Source organism: Leptonychotes weddellii, chromosome 15 (genome assembly GCF_054177405.1).
Source record: "Leptonychotes weddellii isolate Sample4059 chromosome 15, ASM5417740v2, whole genome shotgun sequence".
Taxonomy (NCBI): domain Eukaryota; kingdom Metazoa; phylum Chordata; class Mammalia; order Carnivora; family Phocidae; genus Leptonychotes; species Leptonychotes weddellii.
In genome coordinates, this window is record NC_138383.1 from 36,352,322 (window position 1) to 36,371,252 (window position 18,931).

Sequence of the window (18,931 nt, forward strand, 5' to 3'; positions counted from 1 at the left end):
ACCTTCCTCCTCGGCCCTCCCAGAGCCCAACACTATGACAACACTTGATGTGCTCTCTGCTAACCTCTGCCACTACCATGAGCTCCTGAAAGGCAGGGACAGGGTTTCATGTTTATTTGAAGCTCACAGCCAGGCAAGAAATAGCTCAATAAACATCTGACTAATGCATACAAAGTGTGAAGATCAGCCTCTACTTATTTAAACAAATATGTGTGTATTCTTCATAAACAGGAAGCCTTTGAACCAGAACAGAAGGGAGAGTCAGCCTGGAGGACTCCGTCCCAGAACCTGAGGGTCTCGCTGCTCCAGATCTTGGAGTCCACCCAATACGTGCAGCACTTGGAAGAACCACTAGGCACATGGTTTAAATGTGGAACCCACTCCACAGTCACCCTGGGGATACCACAGAAAATCTGGGGGCCCACCCCGAGGGAAGGGGCCCAGGCCAGGTACATACCCTCATGCCCATGTAGAAGGGGATGACGGTGACACGAATGTTCTCAGTCGTTTCCCGGTGGACATCAGAGAGCTCCAGCCAGGGGTGATTCTTCTCTTGCCAGGCCCGGAGTGTCTCCCGGGCCACAAAAGGGGGTGCTGGGGCAAAAGATAACTAGTTAGTCCAGGCCAGAGTCCCGGGTGTTCTCCAACTGCCCCTCCTAGAAAAATCTTCCGAGTGCCGACCCAGGTTAACGAGGCACCTGGACCTGAAGCAAAAGCACAGGCCGGAAGAAGGCACCAGGCCAGATAAGCCCCGAGCAGCTACGGGACATCCTGGGAAGAGAAAGGGGCTGGGAGTGAGGAGCCCAGGTCTTCAGACCCTACTGTAACCTTGACCTTGCCACTCACTAGCAATCAGCCTTCTTCTCATCCCTGAGCCTCACGTTTCATATCTATTAGGAAGAGATAATAGCCATCCGCCTGATAGATCTAATGGGAGGTTGAATAAGGTTGTGGATATACAGCTTTGAAGTTACTTCTGTGATATTGTCCTTTGAAGAAAAGGCTCTCCCATTCCAGCTTCCCTTCTTGAGAGAGCTCACCTTTTGTCTGGTCGTACAGAAGAAATCTTTCAAACAGCTCGTGCTGGATGGGAACCTGATCAGTGGAGGTATAGGGAAGGATGTCTTCATGGCTGACATAGTCCAGGCCTGGCACAGAGAGGGAAAAGAAACAGTGAAACTCACACAGGAAAAGGGAGGAACAAGGCTGAGAAGAAACACAATGCCTGGCCTTGTCCCAAGGTGGGACGAGCCTGGCACCATCACTCTCAGCTTCTACAATCCCTCCTAGCAGATTAAAGGACATCGGAAAGGCATCAGAATCTTCTCACTGAGACACACCAGATAGATGCTCACTACTCACCTGGGATGGCATAGAGGGCCCGGCTATCATCATGGTTAGCCAAGAAAGTCACAGCTTCTGTCTGAGATCTCTGAGACTGAGGCAAGAAGTAAGTCAGAGATTTTCTTAGTCACTATCCAGTCCTGAGAACTTGGGGCCCAGGGCTGGGCTCTCTTTGACCCTTCTCCCTCCCTCTGTCCCCATCAGGTTCAGGCCTTTCCCATGGAAAGAAACCCCAGGCCCAGCCATCCTGCTTACTTACTATATGTGGACAGTCTCGGGCATCAATCAGCACCTGATAGTAAGTGTGAGTTTTGCCTTTCACCTCCTTAGAACCATGGCCAGCAGGATTCTCTGCTCTAGAGGGTAGGAGGAAAAGCCCAAGATCACCCCAAGAGAAGCAGAAGTGGTGCCTGCCCTAGCTCCCTACCACCTCCTTACCTAGACAGACTAGTTAGTGCCTGATCTGAAGGGGCTTTGGCATCAGCTGGGTACCTGCTCAGCAACACCAGGCCCAGCCCCTCCCCAGTCAGAGGCCAACAAGGAAATATGGAGGACCCATGACACAGAGTCTCCATTTGCCTTACTCTCTGGCTGCTTCTTGGAAGAAGGGGACCATGTTGAGAAAATCAAATTGCTGGTTCCATCCCTGAAGCCCCAAGTACCCCACTCTTCTCACATCCCTGAGGTGATCTATGATTACTTAATGGAACTAGGACTTTTCTTTTTTAATGTACTCTAGTGATAAGAAATTGAAAGAAAGATTCTAACTGTCAAAAAATCAAGAAAATTAGTCCCTCAACGCCTTCTGGGCTACTTATAATGCAAACAGAGAACAGCTTGGGAAAGCATCCTGGGGAGGCCTAAAGGGACCCTCTGGCTTTTAAGACTGTCCCTGGCACTCAGCACTTTTGTCTCCATGGTGTCCGGAAAGTACTCTGGGACTGTTCCGATGGCCCAGGAGGATGTTGAATTCCCCCCCTGGGACCCCAATTACTTACATCAGCCATGAGTCAGGCCTCCTCCTGAGGGTACTGTGAGGCACAATGACAGGGGTACTTACTTTTCTGGAGCTGCAGAAGCCACATCCCGGTCATATAGTCTGGCCTGCCAGGGAAACAGGACGACACCTCGGTAGCCAAAAACACTATGAAGGAAGAGCTAAGAGGAAAGAGAGTCTCAGTGAGTGTGCAGTCCACAAGTCCTTCCAGGTGGGACTCAGACCGCTAAGCAGCACAAGTAGCTGCAACCCCAGCATGAGGTCCTGCCGATCTTTCTCTTGAACTCTGTAATCCACCCCCACCAGCTTCGGAACACTCTTACCGGCACACGTCTACGGCCATCCCACCCTGAGCACGCCCGATCTCATCGGAACACTCTTACCCCCTCTTCACCTGGCTGACTTCTGCTGATCCTTTAGACCGTAGCTTACAGCTCTAGGAAGACTTCCCTGACCTCCCCTCCACTCAGCACAGTGCATAGCCACTGACCCCATCGTAATTCCTTTCTTTTTTTTTTTTTTAAAGATTTTATTTATTTATTTGAGAGAGAGAAAGAGCACAAGAGGGGGGAGCAGGAGAGGGAGAAGCAGACTCCCTGCTGAGCAGGGAGCCCGATGCGGGACTCGATCCCGGGACTCCAGGATCATGACCTGAGCCGAAGGCAGTCGCCTAACCAACTGAGCCACCCAGGCGCCCCGTAATTCCTTTCTAGACTGCCAACTCTACGAAGGCACTACTTTCTGGTTCAAGTCCAACGCCCAACACCCGGTCCGCTGTAGGCATACAAGAAAAGGAGAGTGGGAAGCTGAATAAACAAAAAGTCCTTACTTACAAGGGCCCTAAATCTCAGTGGATCTGGCACAAAGTTGATACAAAAACAAGAGCCTCACACCCACAGCGTATGTTACACTGCAATCAGTTCAACTATGACAAAGTATTAAAGGTTTGCTTTCCTTTTTTTTCTCTCTCTTTTTTTTTTCTTTAGAGAGGGAGGAAGGGGAGAAGGAAAGGGAGAGGGAGAAAGAGAATCTTAAGCAGGCTCCACACCCAGCACAGAGCCAGATGCGGGGCTCAATCCCAGGACCCTGAGATCATGACCTGAGCCCAAACCAAGAGTCAACCGCTAAAACTTCTGAGCCTCCCAGGCGTCCCCAAAGGTGTGCTTTTCTGAAAGCTCCCCCCACTGGCTTCCCACCTTCCACTAAATTACAGGATTCTTCAACAACCTGGCCCTCTCCTCACTTTGGTTCAAATTATCTGTCCTGGGCGCCTGAGTGGCTTAGTCGGTTAGGCGTCTGCCTTCGGCTCAGATCATGATCCCAGGATCCTGGGATGGAGTCCCGCATTTGGCTCCCTGCTCAGCGGGGAGTCTGCTTCTCCCTCTCCCTCTGCCCCTCCCCCCTGCTCATGTGCTCACCCGCTCTCTCTCAAATAAACAAAATCTTTAAAAAAAATCATCTCTGTCCACACTTACTTGGAAAGGGTACCCACTAACACATGAAAAGGATTCACATCCAGGAAAACAGAAACTCCATCTTAAAAAATTTGTAATTCTGGTCTGGCACTAAACATCAAGGCAGAAAACCGTAACATTCAGGCCTATGACCAAAACTGACCCTTTCAGAAGCAGGGCGCACCCTGAAAATGACAGATGAGGGGCACCTGGGTGGCTCAGTTGCTAAGTGTCTGCCTTCGGCTCGGGTCATGATCCCAGGGTCCTGGGATCGAGCCCTGCATCAGGCTCCCTGCTCGGCGGAGGCCTGCTTCTCCCTCTCCCACTCCCCCTGTGTTCCTGCTCTCACTATCTCTCTCTGTCAAATAAATGGAAAAATCTTTAAAAAAGAAAGAAAGAAAAGAAAATGACAGATGACCCAGCCCAGCACTCACCTGCCCGGTCTCATATTTTCCGTTCTGTTTTGGCACCTCAAATACACCAACCGTCTCCAAAACTTTGCCCTCTGGTCGGTTTCTGATTAGGAAGGAAAAGAACAAGCAGCTGAAAAGCTGAGAAGGTAATGGTACCTATCCCATCAGAAAAAGCTACTAGGAGACTGAGGGGCCAGGCAGTGAGAGCAGCGAAGGGCCAAAGCAGTGTGGCAGGTGAAACAGGTAAGGGTCCTCACAAACCACCACTCCAGATTCTGCCTTTCCCCCTTTGAGGTCCAGCCACTGGCCCTACCTCAGTTTCTGTGTTAGGTCTGACTGCTCCCCGATCACTTTCTTCTCTCTTCACTCTCAGCATTCCTCATATCATGCCCTTGCACCCTGCTTATTTATACCCCTTGCCTCTATTTCCTCCCTGACCCACAGCATTTTAACCGCCCTTCCCACCTTGCATTTCTGTTATTTGTGCCCATGTCTTATCTCCACTAGAGACTGTAGGTTCCCTGGGAGCAATGCCTGTGTCTGATTAGCCGTGTTCCCCCTCAGAGCCACTGTGTGTGAAATATTTGTTTTGTATAACTCCATCTATGTCTACCCCTGGAAACTGCAGCCTTCACCCTGCCCTTGAACTGCTTAGCAATCCTCTCCAAACATCCTAGTGCACTCCCTGCATTGCACCTAGTAGTCTCTCAATCTAGTTTTTGTTCAGACTCACGTCACATTTCACAGGGATCTTACACTGCAAATACTTATCATCTCTCCCCAATACCAGTGTCTAATCTCAGCCACCAAAAGGTCAGTTCTCTCAGTGGTCTCTCTGGACAGGGCTGCTCTTTCTAGGGGTCCTTCCAAGGTCTGCTATTCTTAGCATTTTGGAGATGTGAACCTTATGCTTCCTTCCTCTCACTTGATCCTCCAACCCCAATTTGACCTGCCTGTCCCATCGCTAAAGACAATGCTTACACCATTCCCCATGGCCTCAAGCCCCCTCCCCAAGTCACACAGAAAGAACCAATCTCCCCAAGGTCACGCTGAAACCCGGAACCCACGCAGGGCTCATTCGCGAGTCCAGTTTCCCACTTCGAGCATCTTTCTGAGGGTGGCTTTGTCCCAATCCGGGGCTGGGGGTTCAAGTCAAGAGCCCTAGGGCTTAATTAAAAGGCTGCCCACTAACAACAGCGCTCGAGATCCCCATTTGGGGAGGGAGGATTCGCTCCGGGAGGGTTACTAGCTCCCCCTCAGAGCCAGTCCTGCGTAACCCAGGGCTCTGGGCCGCGCTCCCTTCTGTTCCTGGCACACATCCCAAGCAGGGCAGGTTGGCTCCCGGCCGGAACCCTCTCCCGGGTCGAACTCCAATCACCCTCGGCCGGCCCGGCCTCCTCCGTGGACGGAACACACTCCCTGGGCTCCACGTACGGGCCCCGCGCTCCGTCCCTCACCGGGACGAGAGGTGCCTCCGCGTCGTCGTGGTCGCCTCTGGTGGGAAGGCCCCAGCTCCACCCGACGCACAGAGCGGCCTCGGCCCCCGGACCCCGGTTAGCGAGCGGGACCACCAGCGGCTGCCCACGGCCAGGGCCCGCCGGGCCACACAGCCCGCCATATCCCGCCGGAGCGCCCGCTCGGCTGTTGACACAGGGCCCAACCCGCCGCCGGAGGCGTTCTGCTCCCGCCCCACACTGCCCCGCGCTGCTTCCCCGCCCCCTTGGCCCTCTGCCCCGCCTCATCCCACCCCGTGAACTCCATGCTCCTTCCGGCGCGCGATGGGCGGAAGTCCCGGCCCCCGGTCACCTGACCGTAGGTCCGCTAGAGATGGCGTCTTGTTTGCTGGCGGGCGAGCGTTTGGTTCGCGCTTTGGGACCCGGTGGGGAGCTGGAGCCAGAGCAGCTTCCCCGGAAGCTGCGGGCAGAACTTGAAGCCGCGCTGGGGAAGAAGCACAAGGACGGTGATCTTTCCAGTGGCTCCGCGCGCCTCGTTTCCTTCCGCCTGATCCGAGAGCTGCATCAGTACCTGAGAGAGAGGGGTGAGCCGCAGTCTCCAGCCCGGACTCGCCTCTCTTTTTCCAGAGTCTTTTCCCTCCTTAATCTTTTCCCACCTCTAGCATCGTTGTGAGGGGGGAAAAAAAATCCATCACTCTCCTCCACCCGCGGAACGGTCATCTAGCCAACCCAAGAGTCACCTCATAAACCGTAGGACAACCCACTCCAACAGCTTCCATGGGGATTTCTCGTGGGTGACAAAATTTACCTGTGCCGTTTCTGTTCTCTTGAGAGTCTCCTCTTCACTACCAAGCCGCCTTAGGGCCGCCTGACCTTTGAGGAAGTCCAGTTCTAACCCAGTAACGCCGCACAAGTTCAGTTTTTTCCTTTTAAGCCACATTAGAAAACAACTTAGGATAGTGAGCTTGTCCTGTTTGGGAATCTGGATTTCTTTGCATCTCAAAAGCAAGTTAAATCTGGGGCGCCTGGGTGGCTCGGTCGGTTAAGTGGCTGCCTTCCTCTCAAGTCATGATCCCAGGGTCCTGGGATCGAGCCCCACGTCAGGGTGGGGCTGAGCAGGGAGCCTGCTTCTCCCTCTCTCTCTGCCTGCCTCTCTGCCTACTTGTGCTCTCTATCTCTCTGTCAAAAATAAATAAATAAAATCTTTAAAAAAAAAAAAACTTAAAAAAAAAAAAGGAAGTCAAATCTGATAGTTTCTTTTTTTTTTCCACATAGGATGATGGAAAGGTGTGTTGAAAGACCTGAACTGGGAGTAGCATCTGAGTTTTAGTCATAGCTCTGCCACAAACTCCCCTTGGAGAAGTCGTTTCTCATCCTTGGGTCTCAGTTCCCTTAACTGTAAAGGGAGGGACTAGGACAAACTGGTTTGTAAGGTCTTTTGTCAGAATTAACATAGCCTACCCAGAAGTAGGGTACCCTTTGTATACTGCACAACTACTAGAACTATTGGAAGTAAAAAGTATCTTAGAGATCATCTAGTACACTGTTCTCTGAGTATTTAGCATCACTGTGACTTAAACCTATTTAGGGCATTTGTATTGTGGCCACAGTGTGACTTAATCTAAATGCAAATGTAAGTGGCTTACTTGTTAGCTGTGACATTGGCAAGATAATTGAGAGCTGACAGTCAGCTGGGTGCACTAGGAGATATTTTTGTGGAATTGTCCTCAATTCTTCTCAGTTGAAAATGATCTTGGAGATGAATTAAAATAGGGATGGGCATGTTTTATTTTGGTAGAAAAAATAGAAGGGTCAGACCCTTTTTTGATCTTAATCCTTCAACCTTAGTCCTATGCATCATTATGTTTGTAAAAATCTTTTCTTCCCAGGTTCCACACTATACCTTCATGAGCTCCTAGAAGGCAGTGAAATCTATCTCCCAGAGGTTGTGAAGCCTCCCCGGGTATGTAAGGGATATATTTCTGAGAGTGGGTGTTGGCTGAATTGGACTTACTCACGATACATTCAGATTTATGAATCGACCTTTGGGCTCAAAAATTTGTCTTTTAAATCCTTGAGAGCTGGAGTGGGGGAACCAGATACTGTCCTCCTTGCTTGACAGCTTGGAAAACAGATCCCCCCAAAAAAGTTTCCAAAGCAGTGGAGGCAGAACTAATGAATGCATGGGTCTCTTGGCACCCTTTAGCAGTGCTTTGTCCCCTGAAACCAATGAACCAATGATTGTGACATGGCTTCCTAGCAAGCCGGGAATACCCTTCTCATTTGATTTTTCTGCCTCAGAACCCAGAGCTAGTGGCCCGTTTGGAGAAGATTAAGATACAGCTGGCCAATGAGGAATATAAACGGATCACATACAATGTCACCTGTAAGGTAAGGGCCTGCTCTTCAGTACAAGGCCTGAGTAACTCCTGAAAGCAGAGCCCTGTGCTGGGAAGAGGTACAGAGGGAAAAAACATCGTGGAAGCTTGGTTTTTATATGAGTCAGGGACCATAGAAGCTCTGCTGCATACAAACCTAATATAATTCCCAACTCCTTTACTGAGACTCTGGGCTCAGATGGTGACTGATTCTTAAAAGTCATAGAGATGGAGATAAGCCTTGGAGCCTTTCTTCTGACAGGGCTCCCTATTGTTCTGTGACATGCTCCCACCCTGGAGCAAGAGAGGAGTAGATGGGTACTGGGAACCTATGTCCTTTCTCTGAAATGCTGGATCTGTGGTTCAGAAAAAAATCCAGCTGGTCCCCGACAACAGAATCCATGGAGAAGGCAGAGTTAATGTGTTGGGAAATAAAGAGAGCAGAGCCCAGACTGACAAGTGGATACTCTCTGGGCTGCCTCTGAGCTGCTGCCATTTGGAATCATTTGTGTTTTCTTTTTCCCAGGATTCAAGGCATGGTGGGACTCTTAGTGACCTAGGAAAGCAAGGTGAGGTACTGGGAAATCACATTGCTAAAGCCTCTCCCTGGGAGGGGTTGGTCATGGCACTTCTTCCCACCCCAGTGCTCTGGGTTTAAGCCTGAGCTATTCAGGCTTGCTGTTTGAAGGAAACCCAGTTGATGGGGGAGGCAGCCCTGAGATAAGAGGGCCTTGTGGAGGATGCTGACTTAAAGGTTTCTTTCCTGGGTTCTTCCCCAAAGTGAGGTCAGTGAAAGCTCTCGTCATCACCATCTTCAACTTTATTGTCACGGTGGCAGCTGCCTTCGTCTGCACTTACCTTGGAAGCCAATACATCTTCACGGAAATGGCCTCAGTAAGTATAGGCACTGGGCAGGGCAGGGTGCTCCGGGTGGGAGTGTTGGTGGGAGAGAGAGGACGTATGTGAAGGTGCCTTGAACAAGTTAGGTGTTAAGCAAGTAGTAAATTTATGTAGTAAACAAGAGGAGCATTTGAGCTGTCCAGCAGTCATGGGAGTATATAATAACTTCAAGAGAATCCAGATCCTATTTTCTTCCTTTCCCCCCAACTTACGGGTCCCCGCACGCCCCCCCCCTCCATATTTACTAGAGGTGCCAGAGGCTGCAGAGCTGGATGCTGGCCTGCATCCCCTAAGCCTGGTTCTCTCTCTCCCCAGCGGGTACTGGCTGCCTTGATCGTGGCCTCTGTGGTGGGCCTGGCCGAGCTGTATGTCATGGTGCGGGCGATGGAAGGCGAGTTGGGAGAGCTTTAACTGATGGGTCATCATCAAAGTCTGGAGCAGGTTTCGGGAGACTCCAGGCTCCCAGCTGCCAATCACTGACTCTCAGTCAACCTGTCAGGCCCTTTGTCCACAGCTCTGGTTAGTCAGAGGGCCAAGCCAAGGCCACCTGCTCTTCCTGCCAAAGCCCCGTACTCTGTCAATTTTCAGAGGGGCAGTAAAGGAGAGTCAGACAACAACTGAAAAGAACTGGTCTTTTCAGTTCTTTCTCCTGAACCCAGTGCCCATCTGCCTTCTCTAGTCCATCTGGGCACTGCCAAGGCTGGGTTTTTCTCCTTCAGGAGTAAATAGAATCCAGGTCTTCCCAGAAGTAGACCATATTGCCTTGAACTTCCCCAAGTGCATAAATCGATGGTCACCCTTGCTCCACACATCCTTGATGCAGACCTGTAATTTAGATCAGTAACCTCCAAAAAAGCAGAAAGGATTCCTTTTCTCCAGTTTGTGTCAGAAGAGGAACTGATCACAGGACATCAAATAAGAGAAAGGTTGGTACAGGATGGTGAAATTGGGAGCTAGGCAGCTGCCTTTCCGGAATCTTAGTTTCGGTCTTCATCCTCTGCTCGCCTTTTTCAGATTTTCTATATGCATCTGCCTGTCTCTACCACTCACCAGCCCTCCTTAAACTTCCCACCTTTCCATCACCCTTTGCTCTGCCTCCAAAAATGAAACCAGTTTAGATGGCAAAACAGTATGTCTGCTTTTAATTGAAAAATCTCTTGTGCTTTGTGTGTGTTGGTGGGAAGAGTATGCCTACTGTGGATTGTCTCAGCTAATAAAGGGAGACGTTCTTTGTAGATCGGGACTGTTTCCAGATTTAAGTGTATATGTGAATATGAATAAGCATACGCATGAATACGTACACGTAATGTATTATGAATACGTATACATATCATCATACATAAGCCTAACGGAGGATATTTTATGTAGGTTCTTAAAATATTTGGGTTTGGGGGGGCATTGGGTGGCTCAGTCGTTAAGCGTCTGCCTTCGGCTCGGGTTTGATCCCAGGGTCCTGGGATCGAGCCCCACATCGGGTTCCCTGCTCATCAGGAAGCCTAATTCTCCCTCTCCCACTCCCCCTGCTTGTGTTCGTCTCTCTCTTTCTCTCTCTGTCAAATAAATAAGATCTTAAAAAAAATCTGGGTTTGGGTGAGTGCGGAAAATAGTTTATAAACGTGCACAGTTGAGTAATTGTTTTACGTGATTACTTTTGGTCTTCATAACAATCCTGGAGGTTGGAAGAGGAAATAACTTTAGGCCCCTTTTCCCGAAGACAAAACTGAGGCTGAGAGAAATCAGATGACCAGCTGTGGTCTTTCCTCTGTTAAATGGAGCCAAAGACTGATAGGTAGTTCTGAAGTCCCCATGTAATGTTAAACTTCAAAGAAATTAGCGGTATACTGATAGAATCTGTGTAAAGGTACTTAAAAACTGTCAGTTTTTTATCTAATAAATATTTATTGTATCCACTGCATTCTTATTTCAAATCTTGTGACAACACACAAGCTCAAAGATTCCTTAGTTTTGATATTTGTTCAGGGTCTGTTCCTAATGGTTCCTATATTCCTTTCCATTTGTTCACACTATGAACTCCTATGGTGTTTTTTTTCCCCAGGGTACTCTTCTGTTCTTAGAAATTACACACTTAGGGGGCACCTGGGTGGCTCAGTTGGTTAAGTGTCTGACTCGTGATTTCGGTTCATGTCATGATTTCATGGGTTCTGAGATTGAGCCCTGCATCAGCTCTGAGCTCAGTGGGAAGTCTGCTTGAGTCTCCCTCCCTTTCTCCCTCTGCTCCCCCCCCCCACTCTCTCTCTCTCTGTCTGTCTCAAATAAATCTTTTTAAAAAGGAGGAAAGAAATTACACACTCATGGGTTCAGTAGACATTAGCTCTACAGTGCTTGCTAGTTTCTACTTGGTACATAGCCAGTCTGAGCTTCCCCAGACAGTACATGAGAGAGGGAAGGTTTCATTCCTTCTGTTCCACCATAGATGACTTTGTTGAGAAATCTTAGAAGTTCTGTTGTTGGTTGAAAGAAATGTCAACTGTGAGAAAAAAGTTAAGATGGCATTTTATAATGTTTCTAGCAACCCAGACCATTTAAGACTGAGTTTAAAAGCTACACTGAAAGTTTGTGGAGATTTGTGGCTATCGTACTTTGCTGAACTCTGTGGGCCAGGTAGCGTGTGGGACCACATAGCCTTCAGCGTTCACACCCCCCAGATACCTGGATTGGAAGGTTGGAAGGCTTGTAAATGTTAGATAAAGAGCAGGCCCCCTCAAACAGCTTCTGCCGCAGGGTGTCTTCTCACATTGAGATTGGGGTCATTCCACACACACACCCGTTTCACTAGAATGGGGTCCTTACCTTGATCCCAAGCCCCTCCTCACAAGTCAGCAGGCTTCTGTGGCCTTGAACACTTTTGAGAACTGCTTTATGAGCCAAGTACTGTGCTAGCTGCTGGAGATCAAAAGGTAGAAGACCTAGTTTCTTTTTTTTTTTTTTAAGATTTTTTTTTATATTTATTTATTAGAGAGAGAGAGAGTGAGAGAGAGAGAGTGCAAGAGGGGGTAGGGTTAGAGGGAGAAGCAGACTCCCCGCCGAGCAGGGAGCCCCATGTGGGACTCGATCCCGGGACTCCGGGATCATGACCTGAGCCGAAGGCAGTCGCTTAACCAACTGAGCCACCCAGGCGCCCAGAAGACCTAGTTTCTGCCAAGGGATTCTTCACCGTGCAAAGTGTTTTTCCGCGTGCAGGGGCAGAGTTGGAGATAGCAATAAGGTGGCCTGTCCTCTGGTTCTCGTCACAGAGAAGAGCACTCTCTCTGCTCTCAGCCACTTCCTCCATCTCTCACCACCCCATACTTTTCTCCAGTGCAGTCTGGGCCCAGGGCTTCCCAGGGCAAAAGGGGAGTTCTTGGCAGGAGGCCAGAGGATCAAGAAGTTTGGTGTCCTCCCAGTTTCTCCTAGCCTGCTGTATGGAGATGGAAGGCACCTCCGGTGAATTGAGAGCTTTTATAACGCATCACACCACATGAAGCCCTTCACTTAACATTTTTGCTTCTCATTCCCCAAATGGAGAGAAGACAAGTATTATCACCCCCCATTTTTTGCAGGCTCATAGACTTTCAGAGAGTTGTAAGGTTACATAGCAGAGCCAGGATTTGAATCCAGCCCAGACTGATTGCAAACTCCATGCTTTCCTGGAGCAGAGCAGCTCCAGAAATGGAAGCAGCTGGAGCGGCCTGGAAGCCGTGGGAGCAGGAGCAGAACGTGCCGGCAGAGGCTCCCATCTCCCAGCCAGAGCCCTAAGCCCTTCAATTAACTGTCCCTCTAATCCCAGTAGAAGCCTGGGTAATGCCTCCCACCCAGGATCTGTGTGAAACCTGGCCCTATTTAGGGATTAGGTGATGGAGATACATCTCAAAAGCAAACGGCACTTGTCCCCATTCATTTGCAGCACACAACAATCCAGATTAAGTGTATAGTGTTTGGGTTTTATTTGGAGATTAGTTGGTATTACAGATGATGGTGATACAAAAACCCAAGGTTGCCAGCTCGCACGCCCCCACCCCCCCGCTAAATCTGTCAGGTTGTCTCCACAGCCTCAGGTCAGAGGGCAGCCGATCTGATCTTTGTGAAAATTAAATGAACATAAGCCCTGGGCTCCTCTTTCTACTTTATTACTTTAATATCACTTCCTCTTCAGATCCATGGTTCCAATTAATTTGTCCAGGTGGTGGCAGGTCAGAAGAGGGGGCCCTGGTTCCCAGCAGGCTGGAATTCGTTTCAGTGCTCTCCTCACCGAACTCACCTAGCAGCTAGCTAATGGCCTGAAAGTGAGGGGCGGCTGCCCGTTCTTTGGAGGGAGGAGGTGTTGTCAGCCGGGGTGAGAAGAATTGAGGGCCAGGCCTGGCTCCAGAGAGGTGGACAACCCGGCCCTTACCCATCTCTCTGAAGGTACCTCCTGCCATGGTGATGGGCGTAGGCTCCAGGAGGGGCAGGGCGCTGTGTAGCAGGAGCCAGGCCCTGGGGACTCTGGGCCGGCCTGGAGGACAGTGGGAGGGAGGGATGCCTCAGCTAACCTTCCTTCTGATAAGAGAATTCCCTTGTGTAACAGGTGGGGTGGGGGATCCACTTCTGATGTCTTTAGTCCTAAGGGGCAGGGTGGGCCGCAGAGCCAGAGGAGCGGTCTCCCAAGTTTTAGGCTTCGATTAGGAATGGTCCAGGTTGGTGACGATGGCGGAGGCATAGATGAGGTCAGATAAGCTGCCCAGTGAGGTCTGGGGAGTGGCTCGCTCTGAAGAAAGGTGGACCCCTGAAGCCCCAGCTGGTCCCCATGGGGCTACAGCTTTAGCCCCTGCCCAGCCCTGCCCTGGACTCAAGCCAGGAGCTGGGCAGGAGGCATGTCGACTCATTGAGGCACACTGAGGTGTGCTGTTGGAGGGCGGAAGCTGGCCTAGTGTTCGGGGCTCCCGGGCCTGCTGGAGGGTGTCTGGAAGAGATCGGGCTCTCTGGGTGTGCTCGGGCCTGGGGCTTAGGCCTCCTGCCTTCCTATTCTTGATTCTCTTGGCCCGGCGGTTCTGGAACCACACCTAATAAGGGAAAAAGGAATCTCTTCTGGCTCCAGCTCCCCCTTCCCCAGCTACAGGGAAAGCAAAACCTGGAGGCGGGATACCCAGAAAAAAGGGACTGTGCGAGAGTACCCCCACCCTGAGAGGGGGTCACTGCTCACCTGTATCTTGGCCTCAGGAAGGCAGGTGACCCGAGCCAGGTGCTCACGGGTGCCGATGTCGGGGTAGGGCCGTGCTGCAAATGCCCGCTCCAGCTCCAACAGCTGCCCCCTGCTGAAGGTGGTCCGCTTTCTCCGGGGGGAACCCAACCCACTGGCATGGCCTGCGGGCCAGAGTAGGAGTCAAGCCAGTACTCCCTGCAAGAGCCTCCATCCCAGCCTCAAAACTCCCAGCCGACTCTCTGCTCCCTCGCTTCCACCTTCCCCACATTCTCCCCCTGCCCACCCTTTCCCCACCAGATCACCTGGTGAGGATGCATCCACAGGGCTGGCCATGGAGCTGGCGGAGAATGAGGAGCCAGAGGGCCATGCCAAGGCTGTGCCTGCACCACACCCCTCCTCCTGGCATTTTATCCTGCTCAGAGGGTTGGCCCCGCCTCCAGGAGGGGAGAGGTTTCATGTCCAGCTTGAGGGGAGCGGAGCCGTCCCAGAGGAAGGAGGGGAGGCCAGGGGCAGTGTTGGGGCTTGTGTGGGTATGGGTGGAGCAAAACTTCTGTGGCCCCTGCTCCTCCGGGGCTTCATAAAGGAAGCCGGTCCGAGCCCTGCGGACTCCAGCAGTCTGTGTCTGTGTCTGTGTCTGAAATCCTGTATTTTGTGAAAATCTTCCTAGGACTCCTTCCAGGAAGCCGAAAAAATCCCTCTCTCTAGTGCTCCCAGTGCTTCACCTGCCCCTTCTGGAGCCCTCAGTGCCCTGGCGCTGGCTACCTTTAAGGGAGAGTGGGTGGAGTCCTATGCCACAACCGAAGGCTGGGCAGGATGAGGATGACAGGGATGGCAGGTGATGACAGGGATGACAGGGATAGCAGGTGAACTGCAGCCACCCCGCCCTCAGCAGGGCTGGGGAGCAGATGTCACTACCAGCTTGCCCTCAGGTCTGCTTTAGAGACTCGTCTGCATCCAACCCTTTGAAAGCCCAAATGGGCTTCTTGGAGTCCAGGAACCTAGAACCAGAGGAGGTTCCACAGGTACAATCAAGGCATTCTAAGAAAGATGTTTGTATTTGCAGAGTATCATCCTTGTAAGTCTTTGGAGCCACTTTTCTAAGAGAAGTGGGTGCGTTTGAATTTCTTTTGTGTTCTTGCCCTTCCCTCTCCTCTAACTTTCAGTATCGCACACCCCAGACCCAAGACAGAGTCCTCAAAGAAAGGCTCATCCTAGGGGTGGGTTTGGGGGAGCACACCAGTTCCCTAGGCTAACCACATTGCAGGCTCAGGATGGGCAGGAAAGCTAAGCCAGAAGCCTACCTCCCTCTGCCCCTTCTCTCTCCTCCAAGACCCTAGTCAACTCCAAGAGGCAAAGCAAGCCCAGGGCTAGGAGGGGCACTTGGTAGCTCCTGTCATCATCAGTGGGGTTCAAGCTCCTGCTAATGTTGGTAGGTTGGTAGGGGCTGCTTAGTTCAGGAGGAAGGCTAGCATTCATGAGGCCCTCCTCAGCCCAGAGCTTTTTGGGTTCATGGAGAGGGCCTGAACTCAATGTGGACTGGACACAAGGTGGCTCTCCTCCCCCAAGACATTGTGACGGCCCAGCCTCCCTTCCTTTCCCCAGGCAGATCCCTGTCTCCTGCCTGTTCACCCCAGTCAGGACAGTAGTCTTAAACTCAGGGTCAAGGGATCTTTATTGGGCTGGGAGGAAGAGGTTGAGGAAGGAGCAGTGGAGGGCCCAGCTGTGTGGGCTCAGATTCCTACTGGTGGCCAGGGGCTGAGCAGCCCAGCCAGTACTGGGCGATGGAGCGTGGGTAAGGAGGGCTCACAGTGTCCACTCGCCGTGTACGAAGGTTGACTCGGTAGTACTTGTCTGGAAGAGAGGTCGGGAGAGGGTGTGTGAGACCCAGCCTGGCCCTGCCCAGTCCTGCCCTGAGAAAGAAGACATGGGTCTCTCCTGGAAGGGTAAGTGAACATCCAAAATGCAGCTAAGGACTCCCACCCTGGCTTTCTGGAGTCAGCACCCAAGGGCCATGTTCAGCCCATGGGGGACCAGGGACAGCAGGGAAGACCCAGCTAGACAAGCTCCAAGGATGGCAGAGGCTCCCACCTTGTGAGAAGAAGTAGACACTTTGGATGGGCTCGCAGGCGGCAGGCACAAGCCAGTCCATGTCGTAGTCATCATAGTTGTAGGTGCCCAGGCTGCTCTCCTCACTGGAGAACCAGGACAGCCAGGTTGAACGGGATTGCCGCTTAGGGTTCTGGCTGCGGCTTCGGCCACGGTGACGGTTACGGCGTGAACGGTAGCGCTTACGGCTACGCCACTTAGACTTGGGCTTCTTGGCCCAGGATCGGGGAGCTGAGCCCGAGATGTAGATGCGGCCGGCCATGGCCGCATCCACCTGCGTGGGCACACCAAGCCAGTCCTGGCTGATGAACCGGAGCTGTCCAGCACCACCTGTGGCAGGGGATGGGTTAATGAGAACCCTGGGGGCCTGTAGAGTTCATCTGGTGCCCAACAGTGGGCTGTGTGCCTTGCCCAAGGACACCGCAAGCTCATGGCAGAGCACAGCACCCGGGCCCTCTGACTCCCTGTTCAGTGCTCTTTCTCCTGGCCTTCCTCCACTACAGCCCTCCCCACTTGCCTCAGCCACGGTCACTCCTCCTGCTGGCTATGCCCTTGGCTGTGCTAGGCAAAGTCCAACGTGTGGGGTCCAGGTGGACCTCCCCCCAAAGGTCAACAGAAACAAAGTCTGGCCTGAGCAAACAGCTTTTGATCCATAGCTCTGCAATCACAGCCCCCTCTGGCCTGCTGTGCCCTGCCCCTCCCCAGAGGGTCCCAGGAAGAGAAAGCGAGACTTGCCCTCCCTCCATACCAGAGGGTCTGCTCCGGAAGAGAAGCTCGAAGAGGGTCTCCCAGCTGTCCCTCTGCAGCAGGGCAAAGTGTTCAAACACGGCAGACAGGGAGCTGCCTTCACACTCCTCCTGACGGGGTTGCTGCTGGAACTCGTACTCCCAGTACTGTCTCCCTGAGCGGGGAAGCCGGTGGGGGGAGTGGAGGGGGGGAACGTGTGAGCAAGGCTGGAAAGCCAGCCCCAAGGCTGCTGAAGATAGGAGCTCCTGGCAGGGGGCAAGCCTAGTTTGACCCTGACCCTAGAGGAGTGTGGAGGCAAACCGAGACCACCCCACTGCCTGCTCTTTCTCGCACCCACTCCCTTAGTACCCTTAAAGAAGTAGACCCGCTCCCGGCCACTGTAGCTATGAGCAGGGAGAGCCAAGGCTGCATCCACGTTGTCCGGAATGCCCTTGAAGCCTTCAGAGATGTTGCGGGGGAAATCTGGGTCCAGGACACCATCCTCGAAGCGCCAGTACTGATTACCCTAAGGGGTAGAGAAGGAGGAGGGAGTGAGGAGGAAGCTGGCTGGGCACAGGCAGAGTCCCCCACCCAAGGCAGCAGTCCCAATTCTAGGCTTGTCGCCCGGGACATGGAGCCCTGGGCTTGCCTGTCCTCAAGAGCCCCAGTCAGGGACCACAGGCTGGGATTCACCCTAGTCCTGGGCACAGCAGCCCTCCACCCCTGCCTAGACACCCTTGACCCTGACCCACAGCCCCTGGGCCCGGTACCTTGAAGAGGTAGGTCTTTCCCTGACAGTTGATGCGAGTGAAGGCAGCATCAATGGGGCCCTCAATGCCCCAGACATCTTGGATAAGCTTGGGGTACCCAGGCCTCACTCCTTCTTCATCCAGCTCATAACAGTACCGCCCTAGAGTGCGGGAGGCTGTGTGAAGGAGGGGATGTTCCAGGGGCAGACCCCTACCCCCAAGACGTGCCCCTGGAGTCACCTCGGAAGGCAAAGAGGGAGCCATTCTTGAGGTCAGTGAAGGCGTCAAAGGGCTTCCCACTGCATAGCTCCTCCTTTGCTGGGGACTCAGGGATGTCTTCGGCATGGGTCTCAGGCTCTGAGGTCTCCTGGGCAGGAGACTCCTCACGCTGGGTCTGCAGGCCAGGGCTCAGCATGGTGCTCTCCTGCTGTGTGAGGACACTCCCTCTCGACCCCTCGGGGTAGTCAGTGGCCCCGTACTCATCTTCTGGCAGAGTGAATACATCCCCACGAGTCACTGCGGGCAGAGTGGGTGGTGGTGAGTGTCCAGCTTCAGAGGGGACCCCTGGCCCAGCCAGCCCCTCTGGACGCACCTTGGGGCTTGCACTCGGTCACATAGTCCTCGCAGCAGCTCTGGTAGTAAGAGCAGAGCTCGTCACACTGACACTTCCTGTCGGCGTTGAAGCCCTCTGTACAGCGGCCCATGCAGGACTCTGTGGGGAGGAGGTGTTAGTTGGCATGGCTAAGCCCGGACCACCCTTGCCCACCCTCCATTGGCCCGAACAGCCGCCAATCCCCTCTTGCACCTTGGTCAGCCAGAACAACGCAGGCCAGCAGGGCTAGCAGCAGCAGGGGCCTTGGGGAGGCCATGGCAGGCCCCTAGCTTCTAGCCAGGTGAGCTGGGCTCTGTGCTCTTGGAGGGAGGTCTCCACTTCGATGCTTGAGGAAGGGAGGGCGAGGTGGGGACTGGGAGGGCAGGAGCCAGAGAAAAAGAGCTGTGCCTTTTCTGCTGTTTGCTCAATCTCTGGCCCAGCCCCCAGTGCCCTGGGCCCCAGAGGCTGCTGCAGCAAAGGGTCACATTCCTGGAACTCCGGGCCTGGGAGAACTGTGAACAGGATCCTTGCCAAGCCTCGTGTCATAACAGAAGGGAAACAGCACAGTGGATCTGGAGGACATAAAGAAGGCCCACTGTGCCACTCACAGGCTGTGTGACCTTGGGCAAATGGTTTTAC

General features: G+C 52.6%; 4 protein-coding genes across 4 annotated transcripts in view; 1 reads left to right on the plus strand and 3 right to left on the minus strand.

The window, feature by feature from the left end:
* The window catches only part of POLDIP2 (DNA polymerase delta interacting protein 2), a 9,100-nt gene extending 3,193 nt beyond the window's left edge, over positions 1 to 5,907 (minus strand). Inside the window, exons 1-7 of the mRNA XM_081805986.1 lie at positions 5,666 to 5,907; positions 4,230 to 4,311; positions 2,405 to 2,502; positions 1,604 to 1,700; positions 1,363 to 1,438; positions 1,041 to 1,148; positions 393 to 594 (exon numbers count right to left, since the gene is read on the minus strand). Coding sequence (XP_081662112.1) covers positions 393 to 594; positions 1,041 to 1,148; positions 1,363 to 1,438; positions 1,604 to 1,700; positions 2,405 to 2,502; positions 4,230 to 4,311; positions 5,666 to 5,826 — 824 coding nt within the window. The 5' untranslated portion in view covers positions 5,827 to 5,907. The remainder of the gene's footprint in view (positions 1 to 392; positions 595 to 1,040; positions 1,149 to 1,362; positions 1,439 to 1,603; positions 1,701 to 2,404; positions 2,503 to 4,229; positions 4,312 to 5,665) is intronic.
* Positions 5,908 to 5,996: 89 nt separating this feature from the next.
* VMA12 (vacuolar ATPase assembly factor VMA12) lies at positions 5,997 to 10,855 on the plus strand. Its single transcript, XM_006731576.3, has 6 exons — positions 5,997 to 6,246; positions 7,552 to 7,625; positions 7,964 to 8,053; positions 8,567 to 8,609; positions 8,822 to 8,934; positions 9,256 to 10,855. Exons 1-6 carry the CDS (start codon positions 6,036 to 6,038, stop codon positions 9,349 to 9,351), a joined length of 627 nt encoding a protein of 208 aa, XP_006731639.1. The 5' UTR covers positions 5,997 to 6,035; the 3' UTR covers positions 9,352 to 10,855.
* A 2,020-nt stretch (positions 10,856 to 12,875) lies between these two features.
* Positions 12,876 to 15,680, minus strand: SEBOX (SEBOX homeobox). The gene is made up of 3 exons (XM_031026229.2): positions 14,422 to 15,680; positions 14,120 to 14,280; positions 12,876 to 13,979 (listed from the first exon to the last, which is right to left on the minus strand). Exons 1-3 carry the CDS (start codon positions 14,450 to 14,452, stop codon positions 13,599 to 13,601), a joined length of 573 nt encoding a protein of 190 aa, XP_030882089.2. The 5' UTR covers positions 14,453 to 15,680; the 3' UTR covers positions 12,876 to 13,598.
* Positions 15,681 to 15,773: 93 nt separating this feature from the next.
* Positions 15,774 to 18,722, minus strand: VTN (vitronectin). Its single transcript, XM_006731575.3, has 8 exons — positions 18,506 to 18,722; positions 18,293 to 18,412; positions 17,941 to 18,216; positions 17,722 to 17,861; positions 17,321 to 17,477; positions 16,974 to 17,126; positions 16,208 to 16,555; positions 15,774 to 15,970 (listed from the first exon to the last, which is right to left on the minus strand). Exons 1-8 carry the CDS (start codon positions 18,567 to 18,569, stop codon positions 15,858 to 15,860), a joined length of 1,371 nt encoding a protein of 456 aa, XP_006731638.1. The 5' UTR covers positions 18,570 to 18,722; the 3' UTR covers positions 15,774 to 15,857.
* Between the last annotated feature and the right edge of the window lie 209 nt (positions 18,723 to 18,931).

What these genes read in the sequence shown, in the direction of transcription:
- VMA12 (XM_006731576.3), top strand. Translation starts at nt 6,036, where the DNA reads ATGGCGTCTTGTTTGCTGGCGGGCGAGCGTTTGGTTCGCGCTTTGGGA. An exon ending in TCAGTACCTGAGAGAGAGGG is followed by an intron (nt 6,247 to 7,551) that starts GTGAGCCGCAGT and finishes TTTTCTTCCCAG; the next exon opens with GTTCCACACTATACCTTCAT. An exon ending in CATACAATGTCACCTGTAAG is followed by an intron (nt 8,054 to 8,566) that starts GTAAGGGCCTGC and finishes TCTTTTTCCCAG; the next exon opens with GATTCAAGGCATGGTGGGAC.
- SEBOX (XM_031026229.2), bottom strand. Translation starts at nt 14,452, where the DNA reads ATGGCCAGCCCTGTGGATGCATCCTCACCAG. An exon ending in TGTGGATGCATCCTCACCAG is followed by an intron (nt 14,281 to 14,421) that starts GTGATCTGGTGG and finishes TCTGGCCCGCAG; the next exon opens with GCCATGCCAGTGGGTTGGGT. An exon ending in TTCCTGAGGCCAAGATACAG is followed by an intron (nt 13,980 to 14,119) that starts GTGAGCAGTGAC and finishes TTCCCTTATTAG; the next exon opens with GTGTGGTTCCAGAACCGCCG.
- VTN (XM_006731575.3), bottom strand. Translation starts at nt 18,569, where the DNA reads ATGGCCTCCCCAAGGCCCCTGCTGCTGCTAGCCCTGCTGGCCTGCGTT. An exon ending in GAAAGACCTACCTCTTCAAG is followed by an intron (nt 17,478 to 17,721) that starts GTACCGGGCCCA and finishes TCTACCCCTTAG; the next exon opens with GGTAATCAGTACTGGCGCTT. An exon ending in CTTCCGGAGCAGACCCTCTG is followed by an intron (nt 16,556 to 16,973) that starts GTATGGAGGGAG and finishes CCCCTGCCACAG; the next exon opens with GTGGTGCTGGACAGCTCCGG.